General features: G+C 44.0%; 1 protein-coding gene across 2 annotated transcripts in view; it reads right to left on the reverse strand.

The window, feature by feature from the left end:
• Window positions 1–19,711, reverse strand: part of CTNND2 (catenin delta 2) — a 769,728-nt gene that overhangs the window by 13,573 nt on the left and 736,444 nt on the right. For both annotated transcript variants that reach the window (XM_064270645.1, XM_064270649.1), the window contains 2 exons: window positions 6,527–6,653; window positions 644–775 (listed from right to left, as the gene is read on the reverse strand). In XM_064270645.1, coding sequence (XP_064126715.1) covers window positions 644–775; window positions 6,527–6,653 — 259 coding nt within the window. The remainder of the gene's footprint in view (window positions 1–643; window positions 776–6,526; window positions 6,654–19,711) is intronic.

Raw genomic sequence — 19,711 nt, forward strand, 5'->3', positions numbered from 1 at the left:
GTTAAGATCAAGACAGGTTATTAGACAAGGTGGGTAGGGCAAACTGGAGGGGTAGCTGAGAGGCACCCATTATGGCCCCCACGGAGTCCCAGCTGATAATAAAGGAGATTCAATGGGTGTGGCTGAGGTAGGGATGGATGAAGGGCATAGAAGATCTTGCCTCCTTAGGGAAAGGGTGGGCATTGGGTCTAATGAAACTTCCTGGGAGTTTGCCCCAGTAAGGGGTTGGTATCACTGCAAGGAGAAAAACTGTCTCAACAGAAGTCTGTGGGTTTCCCTTGAATCTTTTTACTTTGCTTCAGTTCACTTCCCTTCCTTTCCCTTCTCTTCCTTCCTAAGAACAAAGCCTGGATATGTACCACCCACCATCTTGGGATCCCCTCCACCCTGGGCTATGTCAATGTTGACTTCTCTCTCAAATTTGATGGAATATTTGCAGCTGGGAAAGCAAGAAGGGGGAAGGTAAAGAAAGACTGAGGATAAAACAGGTGTTGAGAATATTTTCTCTCTCAGCTATTCTCAAGCTCTCAGTGACCCAAGAGCTGTGACATCCTGTTGAGCTGCAAAGGACAGCTTGAAGCCTGGCTGCCCCAGACCTTTGCCCCATCCCAGATCTAGTGGCCAACTCTAGGAGAAAGCTCACCTGTCATGGTGTCTTTTCGGGAGGCGTGTTCTCCTTTAGTTCCGTGGTAAGCGGCGTTACTGCCAGTAGATTCATAGTCTGTTTTCCTTTCCTTGAGGCTGATCATTTCCCGAGGTGAGGCTGGGGCACTTGCTAAAGAAAGAGATCAAAGGGACAGTTTCCATTTCTCATTGCACAACATGTCTGTCTTCTCACAAAAAGCATCGAGGTTGCAAACACTCACGTGTCAATATCTATGCGTGAACCTTGTGATTTTGGGGGGTAGATTTGGCTCTTGTCTTCACCCCCCTTCCCTTACACAGTGACATGTGGTGCTTTAGAGTTAAGGGGACATGCAACTTGGAGGCAGGTAATAAGAAATATATCTCAGGGCCTGTCTTTTTTAGAGACACATCCTTGGGGGAATATGACCTGCCCAAGGCATATGGGACAGTTTTAAGAAAGAGACTGGTCGTGGTTTCTTTCTTTCTCTTCTTTCCTTTTCCTTTCCCTCCTTCTTCCTTCTTTCCCTCCTACTTTCCTCTGTTAACTAGATGTGTTTCAGAGGTGGCATCACGCATACTGAGGAATCCCTCATTAAAATAAACGCAGTGCTACTTAGATATGGCGTCACCCAGAAACCGCCCTAGGGAAGGTGAGGAAGCACTTTCCACGTAGGGTGGTCTGTGCGGCTGAAATAACCAATTCTCCTGAGATCTTCTCCATCAGCCTGCTGGGGTGGGCTCAGGACAGGATGTAAAGACAGCTCCTTTTCCTGATAGGGCTTCCTTGCTTTAACTCTTTGGAAGAACGCCCCAATGACCTCTCACCACCCTACCACTTGCTGCCAATCAGACCCGGTGAATGAGCTCTGCCATCCCTGTGTGTCTCCATTCCTAAAATGTTGAGCTGCATTTGGAAGACTTGCCTAGGAAATTCCTAAGGACTCTAAGAAATTGGTACCAGAATAAAGGAAAAGCTGGACTTGGAGATAAAGAAGCACACTAAAAGAGGTTTAGTTCTCCTAAAAAATCAAATTGATTGGGAAACAACTGAACAGCCCTGCCAATGCAGAGATGTGTTGGGAGAAACAGGGTAGAACATATGATACAGTCGTGATAACTGTGTGTGCTGGTAATGAGACGGCCAGCCAGGCAACCCATCACGTCCGTCAGCTGTCCTCGTATCAATGTCCTTGCTCCTAGCTGATGCCACTTCTATTCAGAGGTTAGTCATTTGCATTCAACTCCACATGTGCTCAGGCACAGAAGTCCTGTGCCCCAAAGCCTTCCCTAGATTCTTGGCCCCACAGCAGGGTCTCCTAGATATGGTGAATCAGAAGACCCACCTGGGAATGCAGAGATGCCAGGGCCCCACAGATGCCTGGACATTGAGTCAGAATCTTCAGGCAAGTGGCCTAGGAATTTGTATTTGACAAGTATACCTGGCAATTATTAAGACTAGGAACCCGGAAGGAGCCTTGGTGGTACAATGGCTGCTAACCTAAAGGTTCTGTTCGAACTTACCCAGCTTCTCTGGGGAAGAAAGACTTGGCGATCTGCTCCCGTAAAGATCACAGCCTAGAAAACCCTACAGGGCTGTTCTACTCTGTCACGTGGGGTTGCTAGGAGTCTGCATGAAGTTGATGGCACCCAATGACAACAACCCCGGAATACTCTAATTTTTAGGATAAAGCCCACTTCCCTTTGCTAGTATGCAAGCCCCTCCCTGACCAGGTCTTAGTTTACCTTCCAGCTTATCTCTCCCATCTTCAGCAGAAGCCTACAGATCCAGTCACCTTGGCTTGCTTGTTTCCTGAAGGGACCCTCTTCTTTCACTTCCTGAGGCATTTGAATCACTTTGTCAAACTTAGCATCTTCTAGATGCAAACCCGTATGCTAGACACCTGGGAAGGAGCCCTGGTGGCCCAATGGTTAAGCACTCGGCTGCTAACCCTGGGCTCAAGCCCACCAGTGGCTCTATTCCTCTGGGGCAGTTCTGCTCTGTCACATGGGGTTGCAATGAGCAGGAATCAACTTGATGGCACCCAATGCCAACAACGACAGACATCCAGGAGACAGAATCTGAATTATGTCACTGTTTCTGAACTTTTTCTCTCAATCACATGCAGAAATGGATGTACAAATAAACTAGAGTAAGAGGCAGAGGGGAGTAAGTGCTCGGTAAGTCACGGCTGAGTGCTTTGAAAGTAAACAGACAGAGCTTTTGTCCACCCTTTTCTCATTTCTTATAAGGCCCTCCACCCACTTCTCAAAATGATCCAAACAAAACCCAGGCTCACTGCTCAGCATTCAAAGCCCTCCGAGGTCTCCTATCTTGGCTGCCCATTAGAATTAACTACCTGGAATCCTTTGAAAAATAGCAATGCTTTAGGTCCACCCCTAACTGGCTTAGCCCGATTCTCAGGGTATAGATCCGTGCAGCGGCCAGGGAAGAGGCCTACATCAACACAGACACCTTGCGGCTCTCATGGCTTGTGGACAAACCTCAAATCGCAATGCTAAGGACCAGTGTTTAATCTCCCTGCTATTTGATGAGCCTTTGCAGGTAGAGGAGAGAAGGCCAAAGCTTTGCTTTTAGGAAAGAGTACCACTGGCTGCAAGGACAAGACATAAAGATCTAAGGCATGTGCCATCTCTTTTCTTGATGGAGTAGGTATAGGGGAGGGTAACAATGACAGGGCCGGGGACATGTGTGGGGCGGCCACTGCAACTCATTAAGAGTTGAGGTTCTGGTGCTTAAAGGTGTGTCTCTGCAAAAACAACTGATCTCTTCACAAGCCCCCCAACTCAACTGTGCTGGGGGTCTGGCCCTACCTGCTCCCAGAACATCGCCGCCCATGGCTTGTTGACCTCCTCCACCTTCTGCCCCCTCCTCACAGTCTTGCTTCTTCCAGGAAATTCCCTTCTCCTGCCCTTGCTCTTTTGCTTCTGGGTCTTCTCACACAAAGGCTAGCTTTTTTAGAGACGCTGGCAGACAATCATGAAAGGACAATATATTGGAGTCTCTTGACCAAAGCTTTTAAAATTAGAATCTAATATTGCACAGACGGTGGTGTTTACTGAAGTACTTCAACTGTGTAATTATCTGCAGAGACCTGATACACAGTGCTGCCCTGGGTCTCCAGTCCACCAGCACGATGCTCTGGGAAAAATTGCATCACCTAAACAAGTGTCCATGTGGTGGCTTTGATGTGTCCAGCCCAGGAAACACCAAGGCAGCACTCTATCTGAGTGACTGCGTGGCAACAGCCCTCACTGTTCCCGACAGAGCGCTTTCTCTCCTTCCATGCATCTTCCAACCTATTATATTATTTCATTTTTGTTACACAGATTGGTTCACCGTAGTTCTTAGTAATTAGAGCTTTTAAAGAGGCACCCTCCTTGTGCTTTATCGACTCAAGGCTCTTTATCTTTTTAAGTCTGCTAGAATTATAGAAAGGAGCCCTAGCGATGCAACAATTAAGTGCTTGGCTGCTAATTGAAAGGTTGTTGGTTCAAACCCACCAGTGCCTCTGTGGGACAAAGACCTGGCAATCTGCTCTTGCAAAAATTACAGCCAAGAAAACTCTTTGGGGTAGTTCTACTTTGTCACATAGGGTCAGTATGAGTCGGAATCAATTCGATGGCACCTAAGAACAACAACAGAGTTACGGAAATAAGCAGAATAGGAGGCCATCGCCTCGATTCTCAGATAGGCAGAAGTTTCTCCACAGTCACCTGGGGTTTCTGGACTCCTGTCTAGTGTTGGACTTCATGTTATAAGCAATAATAACACACTGAAAACCCAAAATTTCATGTGGCTGGGAGAGGGGAATTTATTTCTGTCGAATGTCCTCCATTCATTTCTGATTTTCCTCATCAGTCAGACAGTAAAGTCTTGTGTAAATTTTTATGACAAACCTCAAGGGCAGAAAGGTCGCTTTGCTGGGAATGTTCTTTACCACGCTCCCTGAGACTTGGTTTCAGAAAATATTATTTCCTCAGTGAGCGGAGGGAAGGAAAAGGAGGGAGAAACCTTTCCTAAATAAAAGCTCATAGAGATAAGTGCATAGGGCTGTGTGTGCGTGCATGCATGTGTGTATATACTTATCCATCTGTCATGGATTGAATAACGTCCCCCCAAAATATGTGTCAACTTGGCTAGGCCATGATTCCCTGTTATTATGTGGTTGTCCGTTTTATGATCTGACATAATTTTCCTATGTGTTGTAAATCCTAATCTCTGCCTATGGTTAACCAGGCAAGATTGTGTTGTTGTTAGGTACCATCAAGTTGGTTCCTGGACTTGGTCATGTTAAAGAGGATTAGGGTGGATACAACATCCTTACTCAGGTCACAGCTCTGATCCGATATAAAGGAAGTTTCCCTGGGGTGCCACTTGTATCACCTTCTATCTTACAAGAGATAAAAGGAGAGAGAAGGAACAGAGAGAGGAACCTCACACCACTAAGAAGGAAGAGCCGTGAGCAGAGGGTGTCTTTGGACCTGAGGATCCTGTGTTGAGAAGCTCCTAGACCGAGAAAGATTGATCAAGGACCTTTTCCCAGAGCCAACACAGAGAGAAAGCCTTCCCCTGGAGGTGACACCCTAAATTTGAACTTCTAGCCTCCTCGACTGTGTGAGAAAATATTTCTCTTTGTTAAAGCTACCCACTGGGGTATTTCTGTTACAGCAGCATTAGATAACTAAGGCAGAATTATAACTAAGACACTATCCTTCACTTTCAGAACGCAAAAAATGCAGAAAAGATTTTTACAAAACGATGCCTTGAGCAAACAACTAAAAAACCCATGCCACTTGTATTATTAAACGATGTGTTCACAGTTTGCCTTTAATTTTTCTCTCTAGTCTTCAGCATTACTTAATATGACCAAAAAGGGTATTAAAAGAAAGTATGTCTTATACGTAAATAAAGAAGGAAACTCAACATTTAAGCAATAGGAATATGATAAAATGAGAAAAAAATTAAATTAAATGCCTTAAAAGAGTTGGTTGTATTAAGAATGCATCAACGATGTATCTGTTGGTTTACAGGTCATGGTAAAAGGCATTTGGGGTATGAACTACTGACCCAATCCTCAATGATATGTTTCTAACGTGCGTCACACTAAGCGAGGACAGAGCACACCCCCTCTCCACCGCTCTGGAATTGCTGGGTGCCGTCGCGTCGGTTCCGACTCACAGAGACCCCGTGTGACAGGGTAGAACCACCCACGGGGTTTTCTTCACTGTTATCTTTACGGAAGCAGGTCACCAGGTCTTTCTTCTACAGAGCCACTGGGTGGGTTTGAACTGCTGACCTTTCAGTTAGCAGCCAAGCACTTAACCATTGTGCCACCAAGGCTCCTTCCCTACTCTTTCACCCCGTTGATCATAAGCAAAACGCAACTCAAGTAATTTTAAGTTGGAAAAACCTCCATGGGAAGCCCTGATTTTCAGTTTTTTCAGTTTTCTTTATAATTCTCACTGAACCCAGATCCTGGGAACACCTAAGAAACTTGTTAGGGACATCTGGACTGTTCTGAGTCTGTGTATGTTGTTGTTGTGTGCCTTTGGGTCAATTTCAACTTATAGCAATCCCATGTCACAGAGTAGAACTGCCCCATAGGGTTTTCTAGGCTGTAATCTTTATGCCAGGTCCTTCTCCTGCGGAGCTGCTGGTGGGTTCGAACCGCCAACCTTTCAGTTAGTAGCCAAGCGCTTAACCACTGCACCACCAGGGTTCCTTAAGTCTCTGTATATGAAGCACTGAGTCGCCCCCACAGCAACAGGAGACAAGATTCATTGCATATTTTCAGCCAAAGTCTGGCTCAGGACCCCTCTCCTCCGTGTGGGGTCAGCTAAGGGGCCGGGAGTCCTGGCTGCCCCTGAGTCCTCTTACCTGAGCGGTTGTTGGGAGACACGCGCACCGGGGAGATGGAGGGCGTGCGGGAGGAGGAGTAGGGCCTTTGCCGATCCCTCTCGATGGTGGAAGATGAGGCTACAAAGTGATATTGTGACCATCCATCCTGCAAAAGACAGCACGCGCCTGGTAAGTGGGGAAAGCAGAGTGATTTTTCACCTCCTGACATTCTGAAGTTCCAAGCATTTGAATTTGCAAACCATTTCAGTGATATGTCAGAACGGCTCGGCACCATTGTCAAGGTTAACAGAGACAGGTGTGAGTTGATACACACCTCCTCCTGCCGCCAGACAGCGCCACAGGGAGGGCGGCTTTTAGTGCTGCGTTTTTGTTCCCAAATGTTGACTAAATGGTCTCTGTGCAATTTGCTTTGGCCAGATGCTTCTATTGAAATGAAAAGACGATGCTCAGAATGTTAGATGACCCCGAAGCTGTCTATCTTTTCCTACTCGACTCCAGTTCTGTCTGCCCGCTTTGCAAACGCCCTGCCCTGCAGGCTTCCAAAGCTTTGTTCGTTTGTTCCCAGGACCGATCTGCTAGCAATCAGAATAGCGTGCAGCACCCTCCCACCCTATTTATCTTGTTACATGGTTCAAACCTCCTTCTCTGCCCCAAATACCTGTCCCCAACTGTGTCTGGGTCCTCGGCGAGACTGTCGCCAAGTTCTCGCACCCAGACTGGTATGTGCTCTGGTTTGCCCTGAGAAGTACATGTTTCAATTTATAACATAAAAAAATGCATCCTACCAATCTCCCATTAGTCTTCTGACAACAGGCAGTATAGTAAAAACACATTTACTGTTTTTCATTATGAAAACCATATAAATACACTTTGGACCATTTTGTGTATTTAAAAAGTATAAGGAAAAAATTAAAATAGACAAAAATCCCAAGCCCCAGAGAGAGACCCGGTTAATAAGTCACTGTATCTCCTTCCAGTCCTTTTTCCTTTTTAGTGCCATTTCATTTCTATTAACGTAATATGTCAAATAGTACTGATGTTATAACACAGAGGCGCAAACACCTTCCCCTCCCCCAATGCCTGCTTAACAGAGACAAACATTTTCAACTTTTACATGTTTTTTTTTCCCTAATAATATTCAGACATTTAAGGGACTCAGTGCTCAATAAAGGGTTGAAAACATAAATAGATGAAAGTTATGAAATAAAAGAATTCAATATTTGAATTGCTTACAGTTACTAAAGAACACACTACAATATTTGTATCTGTTTATCTAGTTCTCATCATTATTCCTGGTCTATTTAACTGGTAGGATAAAATAAAGCCAAGGTAGAAGTATGTTATGTTAGAAGATGATGTTGTTAGTTGCCATCTAGTCAGCCCCCAACTTATGGTGACCCTACGCACAGGACTGGACTGTTCTGATCCACAAGCTTTTCACTGGTTGATCTCTGGAAGTAGATCACCAGGCCTGTCTTCCTAGTCCATCTTAGTCTGGAAGCTCTTTTGAAACCCGACAGATGAGTAGCGGCTCTGCTTGAGGTACACTGCCTATAAATCAAACCTGAGTCTCCCACATGAAAGTCAAGAATTCTACCACTGAACCAACACTACCCTCTTAGAAGACATTAAAACCCAAACCAAGCCCACTGCTGTTGAGTCAATCTCGACTCATGGAGACCCCATAGGGTTTCCAAGGCTGTAAATCTTTACAGAAGCAGACTGCCACATCTTTCTCCCATGGAGCTGCTAGTGGTTTCCAACCGCCTACCTTTTCGTTAGCAGTTGATCACTTTAACCACTGCACCACCAGGGCTCCTAGAAGACATTACCTAGCACTTACTGGGCACTGGTGGCAGAGTGGTTAAGCGCTTGGCTGCTAGCAAAAAGGTTGGCAGTTGGAATCCACCAGCAGCTCCTTGGAAACCCTATGAGGCAATTCAACTCCATCCTATAGGGTCGCTATGAGTCGAAGTCCACTCGACAGCAATGAGGAGTGGTGATGGGTTGAGCACTTACTACGTGTCAAGATTCTTTCAACCATCTTATGAGCTGAATCTTATTATTATACCCAATTTAGAGATAATAAACATGAGCCTTCGAAAGTTAACAGGCTGCCTGAAGTCAAACAGTAAGCAAATGAAAAAACATATAAACTTTAAAATTTGGTATAAGTACACTACAGAAAGAAAGGAAAAGCGAGAGGGAGAGGAAGAGAAGGGAGAGAACAAGACAGAATACAGAAAGGAAGGGAGGGAGGAAGGGAGGGAGGAAAGGAGGGAGGGACGGAGGGAGAAAGGGAAGAAGTCTGTCTAGAGAATAGAGAAAGGGAGGTTAGACAGTACTGGTGTTGCTATTCTATGGGGCGTGGTCAAGGAAGTGTTCTGAGAAGATTTCCGGTTTTAGCAGGGACTCGTGGAAGTCAAGGAGTGAGAAGACACAAGGTGGGGCTTCCAAGCCAGGGGACAGCAGACGTGAAGGTCCTGGGGTGGGAACAGACAGATCAACGTAAAGTTCACTGTGACTGAGGAGGGATGAGCAAGGGGAGACCAGGAAGACAAGAAGCCCTGTGATTGTCCAGGACAGTTTGGGGAGCATCAAATAGAAGCAGGAAGACCAGTTAAGAAGCTGGTTTGCAAGCTGCTGTGGTAAACAGTTTGGCAGTTCCTCAAAAAGTTAAACACAGAATTATCATATGATCCCATGATTTCACTCCTAGGTATCTACCCAAAAGAACTGAAAGCAGGGACTCAAAACAGACACTTGTACACCAATGTTTTTGGGGGCATTATTCACAGATGTCCATCCACAGATGAATGGATAGACAAAACATGGTATATATACACAACAAATTATTATTCAGCCATAAAAAGGAATGAAGTACTCATACATGCTAATGTAGATGAGCCTAAAAAACACTATGCTAAGTTAAAGAAACCAGACACAAAAGGCCATTATATGATTCTGTTTATATTAAATATAAATCAAAACCAAACCAGTTGTCATCAAGTCCATTCCAACTCATAGTGACCCTACAGGACAGAGTAGAACTGCCCCCATATAGTTTCCAAAGAGCACCTGGTGGAATCAAACTGCCAACCTTTTGGTTAGCAGCTGTAGCTCTTAACACTACACTACCAGGGTTTCCATATTAAATATACAGGATAGTTAATTCTATAGAGACAAAAAATAGATTCGTGGTTGCCAGGGGCTGGAGAATGAGGAGGGATGGGCAGTAGGTGCGTAATGGGTGCGGGTTCTCTTTTCAGGTGATAGAAATATTCTGGAACTAAATGGAGGTGATGATTGCATAATACTGAGAAGAAACTAAACGTCACTGAATGGTACACTTTGAAATGGTTACTTTTATGTTACGTGAATTTCATCTCATTTAAAAAAAAAAAGCAGAGGAAAAAAGGAAGCTATTGCACTAGAACGAGTGAGAGGCTGGCTTGGATGGGGTGTTGAGAAATGGGCAGATTTGGTATCCATTTTGGAGGATTTACAGATGACTTGTTATTGGGTGGAAACCCTGGTTGCGTAGTGGTTAAGTACTACAGCTGCTAACCAAAAGGTCAGCAGTTCGAATCTGCCAGGCGCTCCTTGGAAACTCTATGGGGCAGTTCTACTCTGTCATTATGAGTCGGAATCGACTCGATAGCAACAGGTTCGGTTCGGTTTGTTACTGGGTGCGGGAGAGAGGAATTAAACATTACTCTAGCACTTCTTGTATGAACAACAGAAGACTGGAGGTGCCATGTACAGAGATGGGGATACAGGAGGAGGAGCAGATATAGGAGATGAAATCAATGCTGCTGTTTGGGACACGTTGGGCTAGACATGCCTGTCAGACATGAAAGAGGAGAAGATGAAGAACAAAGCCAAATGTATAAATCGAGATCTCAGGGGTGATGTTTGAGCTAGAGATAAAATTTTGGAGTTCAGCATATAGATATTATCCAAAGTAGAGAATGGATGGGAACCTTACGAGTGAATGTGAACAACGGAAAGCAGAAGAGTGAGGACTGAGCTCTGGGACACACCAATATTTGGAGGTCACAAAGAGTAGGAGGAGCTTCAAAGGAGATGAGAAGGAATAGAGTAAGCTAGAGGGAAAAACAGGCAAGACTAACAGAGAGGTGCACAAAGGAGGAGAAAGAGGCCAACTGAATAAAATAAGGACTGAGAACTGACCATTGGGCTTGGGAACATGGATGTCGTCACGATTGGCACACTCTTTCTTTGGTCTGGCTAAGAAAGTCTAACTAGAGTGGACCCAGATAATAATGAGAATTGATGAGTACAAACAGCCTTTACCCATAAAAAACCAGGTGCTATTGAGTAAATTCCAACTCATAGCGACCAATAAAACATAGGTAAACATCTTTCTGGTATTCCCTGCTTTCAGCCAAGATCCATCTGACATTAAGCAGTGATATCCCTCTTCCCACTTCCTCTGAATCTGGCTTGAATTTTTGGCAGTTACCCGTTAATGTACTGCTGCAACCATTTTATTAATTACTTTCAGCAAATTTTACTTGCGTGTGATATTAATGATATCGTTCAATAATTTCTTCATTCTGTTGGATCATCTTTCTTTGGAATGGACACAAATATGGATCTCTTCCAGTTGGTTGGCCAGGTAGTTGTCTTCCAAATTTCTTGGCATAGATGAGTGAGCACCTCCAGACTTGAGTCTGTTTGTTGAAACATCTCAACTGGTATTCCATCAATTCCTGGAGCCTTGTGTTTTGCCAGTGTCTTCAGTGAAACTTGGACTTACTTCTTCAATAACATCAGTTCTTGATCATATGCTACCTCCTGAAATGGTTGAATGCCTACCAATTCTTTTTGGTATACTAACTGTGTATTGGAAACCCTGGTGGTGTAGTGGTTAAGTGCTACGGCTGCTAACCTAAAGGTTGGCAGTTCATATCCACCAGGCGCTCCTTGGAAGCTCTATGGGGCAGTTCTACTCTGTCCTATAGGGTCGCTATGAGTTGGAATTGGCACGGGTTAACTGTGTATTCCTTCCATCTTCTCTTGATGTTTCTTTTGTCATTCAGTATTTTGCCCGTATAATCTTTCAGTACTGCAACTCAAGGCTTGAATTTTTTCCTCTGTTCTTTCAGGTTGAGAAATGCTGAGCTTGTTCTTTCCTTTTGGTTTTCTAATTCCAGGTCTTTGCACATTTCTTTATAACATTTTATTTTGTCTTTCTGAGCTGCTCTTTGAAATCTTCTGTTCAGCTCTTATACCTCATCATTTCATCCATTCATTTTAACTACTCTGTTCACAAGCAAGTTTCAGAGTCTGTTCTGACATCCATTTTGGTGTTTTCCTTCTTTCCTGTCTCTTTAATGACCTTTTCCTTTCTTCATGCATGATATCCCTGATGTCATTCCACTACTCATCCGATCTTCGATCAGTAGTGTTCAATGCATCAAACTGATTCTTGAGATGGTCTCTAAATTCAAGTGGGGTATACTCAAGGTCATACTCTGGCACAACTCCAGTTTTGTTTTACCTACCTAGGTATCAATGGGTTACTCAGCATTTCTCCCCATGCAGGCAATTGGAGGTGCGTTTTGTTCAGCATTTCATATTTCATGATGCTTAGATTATATTGTGACCATGTGAGTATGTCTCTGGAAATGTCAGGGAAGTGGATGTAAAAATAAAACTGCTTGCAAAGGTGGTCTTATAAAGATGCATCAAAAAAGCTTTGAATCCTTTATCAGGACCCAATCCTGAAAATGTTAATACATGCCAGAAATGTGATGTTGCAGACGACTTGTTTATGGACGACGGGATTAGCAGAAACCTGACCATGAGAGAGAGAGGAGTGTGTAAGAGCCACTCAAAATGCCAGCCCTGGGTCAGACCCCTCTGTGTAGGGCCGGAAGCTTTGAATGGAAAGTCATAGAAAACAGCATAACACCAGCGTAAAAGCCCACCTCAAAGTAGATCAGGCCAGGGTATAGATCAATCAGTACTCATTAAACACTATTTATATTGAATAATTACTGTTAAGGATTGAATTGTGTCCCCCAAAATACCTGTCAACTTGGCTAGTCCATGATTCCCACTATTTTGTGACTGTCTACCATTTTGTCATCTCGTGATTTTCCTATGTGTTGTAAATCTTATCTCTATGCTGTTAACGAGGTGGGATTAGTGGCAGTCAGGTTAATGATGTAGGACTCAATCTACAAGTTTAAGTTGTATCTTAAGTCCATTTCTTTCGAGATATAAAAGAAGTGAGCAGAAAGACAGGGGTACCTCATATCACCAGGAAAGCAGCTCTGGGTGTAGAGCATGTCCTTTGGACCTGGGTTCCTGTGCTGAGAAGCTTCTAGATCAGGGGATGTTTGATGATAAGAAAGTTCCTCTAGAGCCGAGAGAAAAAGAAAGCGTGCCCCTGGAGCTGATGCCCTGAATTTGGACTTCTAGCCTACTAGATTGTGAAAGGATAACCTGCTTGTCGAAGCCATCCGCTTGTGGTATTTCTGTTATAGCAGCACTAGATAACTAAGACAATCACCTTGAAGATAAACTTCATGCCCCTCTATGTCTTTTGTTTAATGATATCTTTAGTCTTTCTATTGAACAAAATGTTTGGCTTTCTAATAAAAATGGAAATGAAGATATGTTTTCTTTGCGGTTCTTTATAGTTATTGCTAAGCTGATATCCCTTCGATATAATTAGCCATGTACATATGTCTTATCTACCCAGCTAGCGATCAATTTATGATTCATCCACTTCCCACCGGCACTCAGAAAGGCTCAAATGTTGTTGTTGTTAGCTGCCCTCCAGTCAGCTCTGACTCATGGCGACTCCAAGCACAAGGGAATCGGAGTGTTGTGATCTCTAGGGCTTGCACTTGCTGATTTTTTGGAAGCAGACCACCGTCTTTCTTCCTAGCCACCTTAGTCTGGGGAAAAATACCACCACCATCAAATCGATACTAACACACAGTGACCCTAGAGGACAGCATAGAACTGCTCCATAGGATTTCCAAGGCTGTAATCTTCACAGAAGCAGACCACCACATCTTTCTCTAAGTGGCTGGTGGGTTCAAACCACTGATCTTTTGGTTAGCAGCTGAGCTCTTTAACACTGTACCACCTGTGCTCCTGTCTTACTCCGGAAGCTCTACTGAAACCTGTTTAGAAGCATAGCAACATGCAAGCCTCCACTGACAGATGGTGGTTGGTGTACTTGAGGTACATGGCTGGGAATCAAACCCAGGTCTCTCGTGTAGAAGGTGAAAATTCTACTATTGAATCTCCACTGCCCCCTAGAAAAGCTTGAAAGATATAAATACAGACAACTTGGGGAAGTATCTTTTAAATCATTTCCATCTTTGATCATTTTTTTCTTGTTAAATTTTAACTCACTTCTGGCCAGGGTTTTTTTCCTGAACTCTATTACATTCAGTGCTTAACCATAGTCCCAGAGCCCTCATGGTGCGGTGGTTAAGAGCTCAGCTGCCATCTAACAGGTCAGCAGTTCAAATTCACCAGCTGCTCCTTGGAAACCTTATGGGGCAGTTCTACTCTGTCTTATAGGATCACTATGAGTCAGAATCGACTTGACGGGCAGTGGGTTTTAGGTTTCTAACCATAGTTCCCTCTTGCACCCCATCGCTAAGGCTTGCAGGGGTTAGATAAGAAAGTTCAGGGAAGAAAAACAGAGAATGAAGAATAGCCAGAGTTACCAGGGAAGGGCAGTTAATCCTTAATATCGACGATAAGGAACTCTTTTAATACCTCTCCTTCACCTCTACGGAACGGCCCAGAAGCAGTGCCCTTCAGCTCCAGACCCAGCCAAGCTGTCAAAAATGTGATATGATATCTGTGCCTCAAATTGGTTTTTATTTTTAACACATTAAACTTAAAACTGGAGGTTGTTAAACTGTTCCAAGTAGATAGAGATAGAAATCCAAAGGAGGAGTTCAAAGTCATTGAACTTTAAATTGCCACTAGGAATAATCTGATTTTCTTTATCTTACCCTTTTACTGTCCTTCCACTAGCTTCAGATTCTGTTTTAAAGTTTCAGACGTGTTTCTTTATGAACTTGTATTATCCCCCAAAGCTACTCTCCTCTACATTGGTGTTTTCAATGGCCCTAGTCAGAAAATCAAGGTCACGTTCTTCTTCACAGCCTCACAAGCATTGATCTTCTAGGCCCGTCTAGGTGGTGTCTATTTTGTTCCTACAGATGTCCCCCTTAAATATTTTGTTGTTGTTGTTAGTTGTGGTCGAGTTGATTCTGACTCATGGTGGCACGCACGTGCTCAGGGTAGAACTGCCATATATGGCTTTCAGGACTGTGACCTTTTAGAAGCAGTTGTCCAGGCCTGTCTTCCAAGGCAGTGCTGGGTGGGTTCAAATTGCCAACCTTTAAGCTAGTAGCTGACTGCTTAACTGTTTGCGCCACCCACAGACTCCTTAAATATTTTGAGGTACTAGTTGGCAGTTCCTCAATAATAGTAGGAGACTTCAATATACCACTCTCGGTAAAGAACACAACATCTAGAAAAAACTCAATAAAGATAGAGAAGATCTAAAGGCCACAATTAGCCAACTTGACCTCGTAGCCATATATACGACACTCCATCCAGCAGCAGCAAAGTACACATTCTTTACCAACACACATGAGATGTTCTCCAGCATAGATCACATCTTAGGCCACCAAGCAACCCTCAAAAAAATCCAACATCACTAAGATAATACAAAGCATCTTCTCTGATCACAATACCATAAAGTAAAAATTAAAATAGGAAAATAGTCAAATATGTGGAAACTGAATAACACCTTGCTAAAATATTTTGAAATACTAGAATTTCTAACAATCTCCATCTTATATTTTTTGGAAGTTCTGTAAACATCTTCAAGAATAATTCAGAGAGACTTTCATGAACAGAGTTTCGAAGAAGGGACAACCCTGCTTTCAGATTAAGTTTATATGAGGTCAGTAGAACTGTTTAGTAAATCTTGTTAGGTCCAAAAAGGAGTCATTCATGCTAAGCCCTACGTCAGCAAACTGAAATTTAACTTTCTGTTTCTTGTTAAGTCTCCACTTTCCCGGAAATGGAAACCCAAGCTAGCCAATCAGGACTTGCCTGCTTGGTTTAACCTAGTTCAAAATTTCCCCTGAATCCCAAATAAAGAAAGAAAATACCTGCCAGCCAATCGAAATTTGCCCAGTATAGCTTCCTCGTTCCTGTGTGTCTATGCTTAGATAAACCCTTCTGTTCTCTGAAGCTCCTGACTTCCAGACCAAACGCTTCCCAATTCAGGAAATGCAAGTAAAACTTAAGAGTTTGTATACAAATTCAATCTTGTGGAAATTTTATTTTTACCGTAAAACCTACACTCTCCTCACAGATTCCTACACAGGATTCAATTCAGGCCAGGCCATGAGCTTGTTAGGTTTGTGTGCTGAGAAGCTACAGCCGGTTGTCAAGGCTCGATGCCGCTTTCACGAAAACCTCACCGCCGTGACTTGCTGACTGGTTCCAGGTGTCTCTGTAGATGGAGTTGGAGTTAAAAGTTCTCGGGAGGCAGCCCTTCTCTCCCAATGCTGTAATTATTGGTAGACTGCATCTCAGCTTCTTTTCCAGAAATTAAAGGTGACGTGACTCAATCAGCTCGGGGAGTTGTAAAAATAGCAATGCCTGGGCCCCACTCCTTGAGATTCTGTTTAAATTGTTCTGGGTAGGTCCTGGACAGACTCCCTGGTGGTGCAGACAGTTAACATGCTCGGCTGCTCATTAAAAGGGTGGAGGTTCGAGTCTACTCATCAGAGCCTTGGGAGAAAGGCCTACCCAAACTCATCACCGAGTTGATTCTGACTCATACCAACCCTATAGGACAGAGCAGAACTGCCCCCATAGGGTTTCCAAGGAGTGGCTGGAAGATTCGCACTGCTGACCTTTTGGACAGCAGCTGAGCTCTCAACCACTGTGCCACCAGGGCTCCAAGAAAGGCCTAACAATCCATTTCTGAAAAATCAGCCATCGAAAACCCTATGGAGCACAGTTCTACTCTGTCACACGTGGGGTTGCCATGATTCAGAACCCACTCCACAGTACCATTACAGGAAACATCCTGGGCCTCAGTATTTTCAAAAGCCCCTGGGCGATATTAATGAGTAGCTTAGGCTGCAAACCACTGGCTTGGAGTTTCTCTGCATAGTGACAGTGATGAACGGGAATACGCAAATACATTTTTTAAAGTGCGAAGTTCTGGAAGACCTGGATGTCTCGTACTTCATTTGGGAGTATCAGATGAGGCATTTTTAAGATTGACTTCTATAGGAGCAAAAATAGATTACAACCTCAGGGCAGTGCGGAGCCCTGCTCCCCGAGCGCCAATCACTCCTGATTACCCAGTGCCCACCGGCTGTGTGATACAAGTTCATACTCCCACGCCATGATCAGGTACTACAGCGCTTCCCCTTTCTACCTGCCAAAATCTGCCTCCTGCCTCCTCCTGCTCAGCTCAGTGCTAGGGAAACGGTCCACACATGCTCATGAAATCACTACTGCTGAATGAATTATGCCTCTGAGGTTTTGGGGGGCTCTTTGTAATTAGCAACACCTTCTTCCCTTGCTACTAACAGAAATGCTTCTACACCACAATACAGTCTTTCGCGGAGATTCTGCATGGAACAAATGGTTAAGCGCTCAACTCCTAGCCCAAAGTTTGTAAGTTCGAATCTACCCAGAGGCACTTCAGAAGCTAGGACTGGTGATTTGCTTCCAAAAGGTCACTGCTTTTAAAACCCTATAGAGATGTCCTACTCTGCACAATGAGGTCCATATGGGTTGGCGTTGACTCGAAGGCAACTACAAAACTATCCTTTGCAATCCCAGCAAGCAGGCAGGGATGGAGCCTTGTTTACTTCTGAAGCCCTGGTACCTAATAAATGCTTGCTGGGTTCCCGGGTTTAAGAGGACTCTATTAGTGATTGTAAAATAGCATGACAATCAATTTCAGAGGTTAGCAGCTAGCCTCTACAATTCTTACACTCTGTTGTTCCATACAGAGCCCTGGTAGAGCAGTGGTAAGAGATAGGCTGCTAACTAAAAGGTCGGTAGTTTGAAGCCACCATCTGCTCCGTGGAAACCCTATGGGGGCAGTTCTACTCTGTTCTATAGGGTCGCTATGAGTCAGAATTGATGCAATAGCGAGGGGTTTATATAACAAATAAAGATTATGATTTTTTTTCATTTTAGCTTAGAGCAACCTCATCAGAATCATCTTCTGCTGTCGGTATTTCTGTCTTTTATGACATACTTGCAGCTGAGCTGAGGGCAATGTTAGTTTAGGCAAATGCCATCTTTTAAAAAAAAAAGTGACCTATGGTGTGCCTGCTCCATTTTAAATGGTGATCTATCTCAGCTGGCTGTGTTTGGATGTGAGGCGTATCAAATGGCTTTCCCATTAACCAATCTTGTAAATAGTTGTAAAGCATCATTGTACCTGCCACTGCCCCTGGATTGGTGCCATATCTCTTAGAGCGCCCTCCCACCCCCATCTCTACTGCTTCCTGCATCTTGAGGCTCAGAAAACACAAGCATCTGCCCATAGCAAAGACCCTGAGTTCTCCCCAAACACAAATTTTTAGGAGAGCCAGATAAAAAGAACGAGCAGAGAATACATCACATTTCCTGTTAGATACATTCGAATTTCTTTTAGGGCTGGGCACAGGGGCCACACCTACTGCCGGAAGGTGCCTGGACTGAAGGGGCTGGTTTCTGAATGGGTCCTGTGTCGGACCATGACGGAGCAGGAACACTGATGATGGGGTCACCACTCCAGAAAGGTGCAGTGCATTCCAGCAAGGTGTGTTGGAGAACTCAGGTGAGACGGAAAGCAAACGGTCCACATGCCATTGTCCACACTGCCCCCGACTGCCAGAGAAAACACTGTCATTGCCAGTTAAGCACATCCTTTCACTGCCCTCTCCCCCAAGGCTTGCCGTACTAAATCAGAGAAAGGATAGAAGAAGATGTTCTCAGAGGAAGCAGGAAGGAATGTAATCAGGGAGAGAAACTGGCTACACAATAAAGCCACCATCCCATGTGTCAGTTTGTCACACTGTGTGTGTTGCTATGATGCTGGAATCTATGCCACCAACATTTCAAGTATCAGCAGCTTCACTCATGGTGGACAGGCTTCAAAAGAGCTTCCAGACTAAGAGAGACTAAGAAGAAAGGCCTGGGGGTCTACTTCTGCAAATTAGCCAATGAAAACTCTATGGATCACAACAAAATGCTGTCCGATTAACTTGCTTTGGATGTGTCATTAGGAGGGATCAATCCCTAGAGGAGGACATCATGTTTGATAAAGCTGAGGGCCAATGAGGGCATGGGAGACCCTCCTGAGATGGACTGCCACAGCGGCCACAACACTGGACGTGAGCATGCTGGCAGTTATGAGGATGACTCAAGGCTGAACAACATTTTGTCCTGTTGTCATGAGTCGTGAATCAGAGTGAACTCAACTGCAGCTAACAATCTATGATAAAGAGGTTGGAGAGAAGGTGGGAAGGAAGAACACGTTATCTTGAGGGCTGGTGAAAAGCAAGGTTTGGAGGGACTTGGTGGTTACAGAGAGAACAAAGACGTTAAGACAATCTCCTTTAATGTGCTTCAGGAAACAGTATGGGTGTTGTTAGTCTCTGACCTCTGCTTCTAGAACAAGGCACCCTAGAAAGTAGACCAAGGTGGGGGGGGGGTCTTAGCTAATAGCCACAGCTATGATGATAAATTAAATTAATAAATGATAAATGAAATGTTGATGGTCCTATTTAAAATTCTGTTTCCAAAGCTAGTCTTGGAATTTTTGTCTCCTATACTTAGAATTTAGACTTAACAAATCTTTTCTAATTTGTGCCTCAGGCAAAGCTTTGATAAATAATTAACCTTGAAAATAAAGAATGATTATTTATTTGCAATGGGAATGTAACCTGGAACCCAAAACATATACTAGGAAACGGTTAGCCAATGTATGTCTGTTTTTTTTTTTTTTAATGCCCTGTTTTTTAAATAGCTCTGGAACTTCCTTCACCTGCTAAGATTGATTCCACCTCTAAGCAAGGATTTCTCAGTAGGCATACTGATGCGGAAGAAACAAATACACATTTCTGGTGTTAGCTGTCCTTGAAGGCTCTCCAGCCCATAAAGCTT

The sequence above is a fragment of the Loxodonta africana genome, chromosome 2 (genome assembly GCF_030014295.1).
Source record: "Loxodonta africana isolate mLoxAfr1 chromosome 2, mLoxAfr1.hap2, whole genome shotgun sequence".
In the NCBI taxonomy this organism is placed as follows: Eukaryota; Metazoa; Chordata; class Mammalia; order Proboscidea; family Elephantidae; genus Loxodonta; species Loxodonta africana.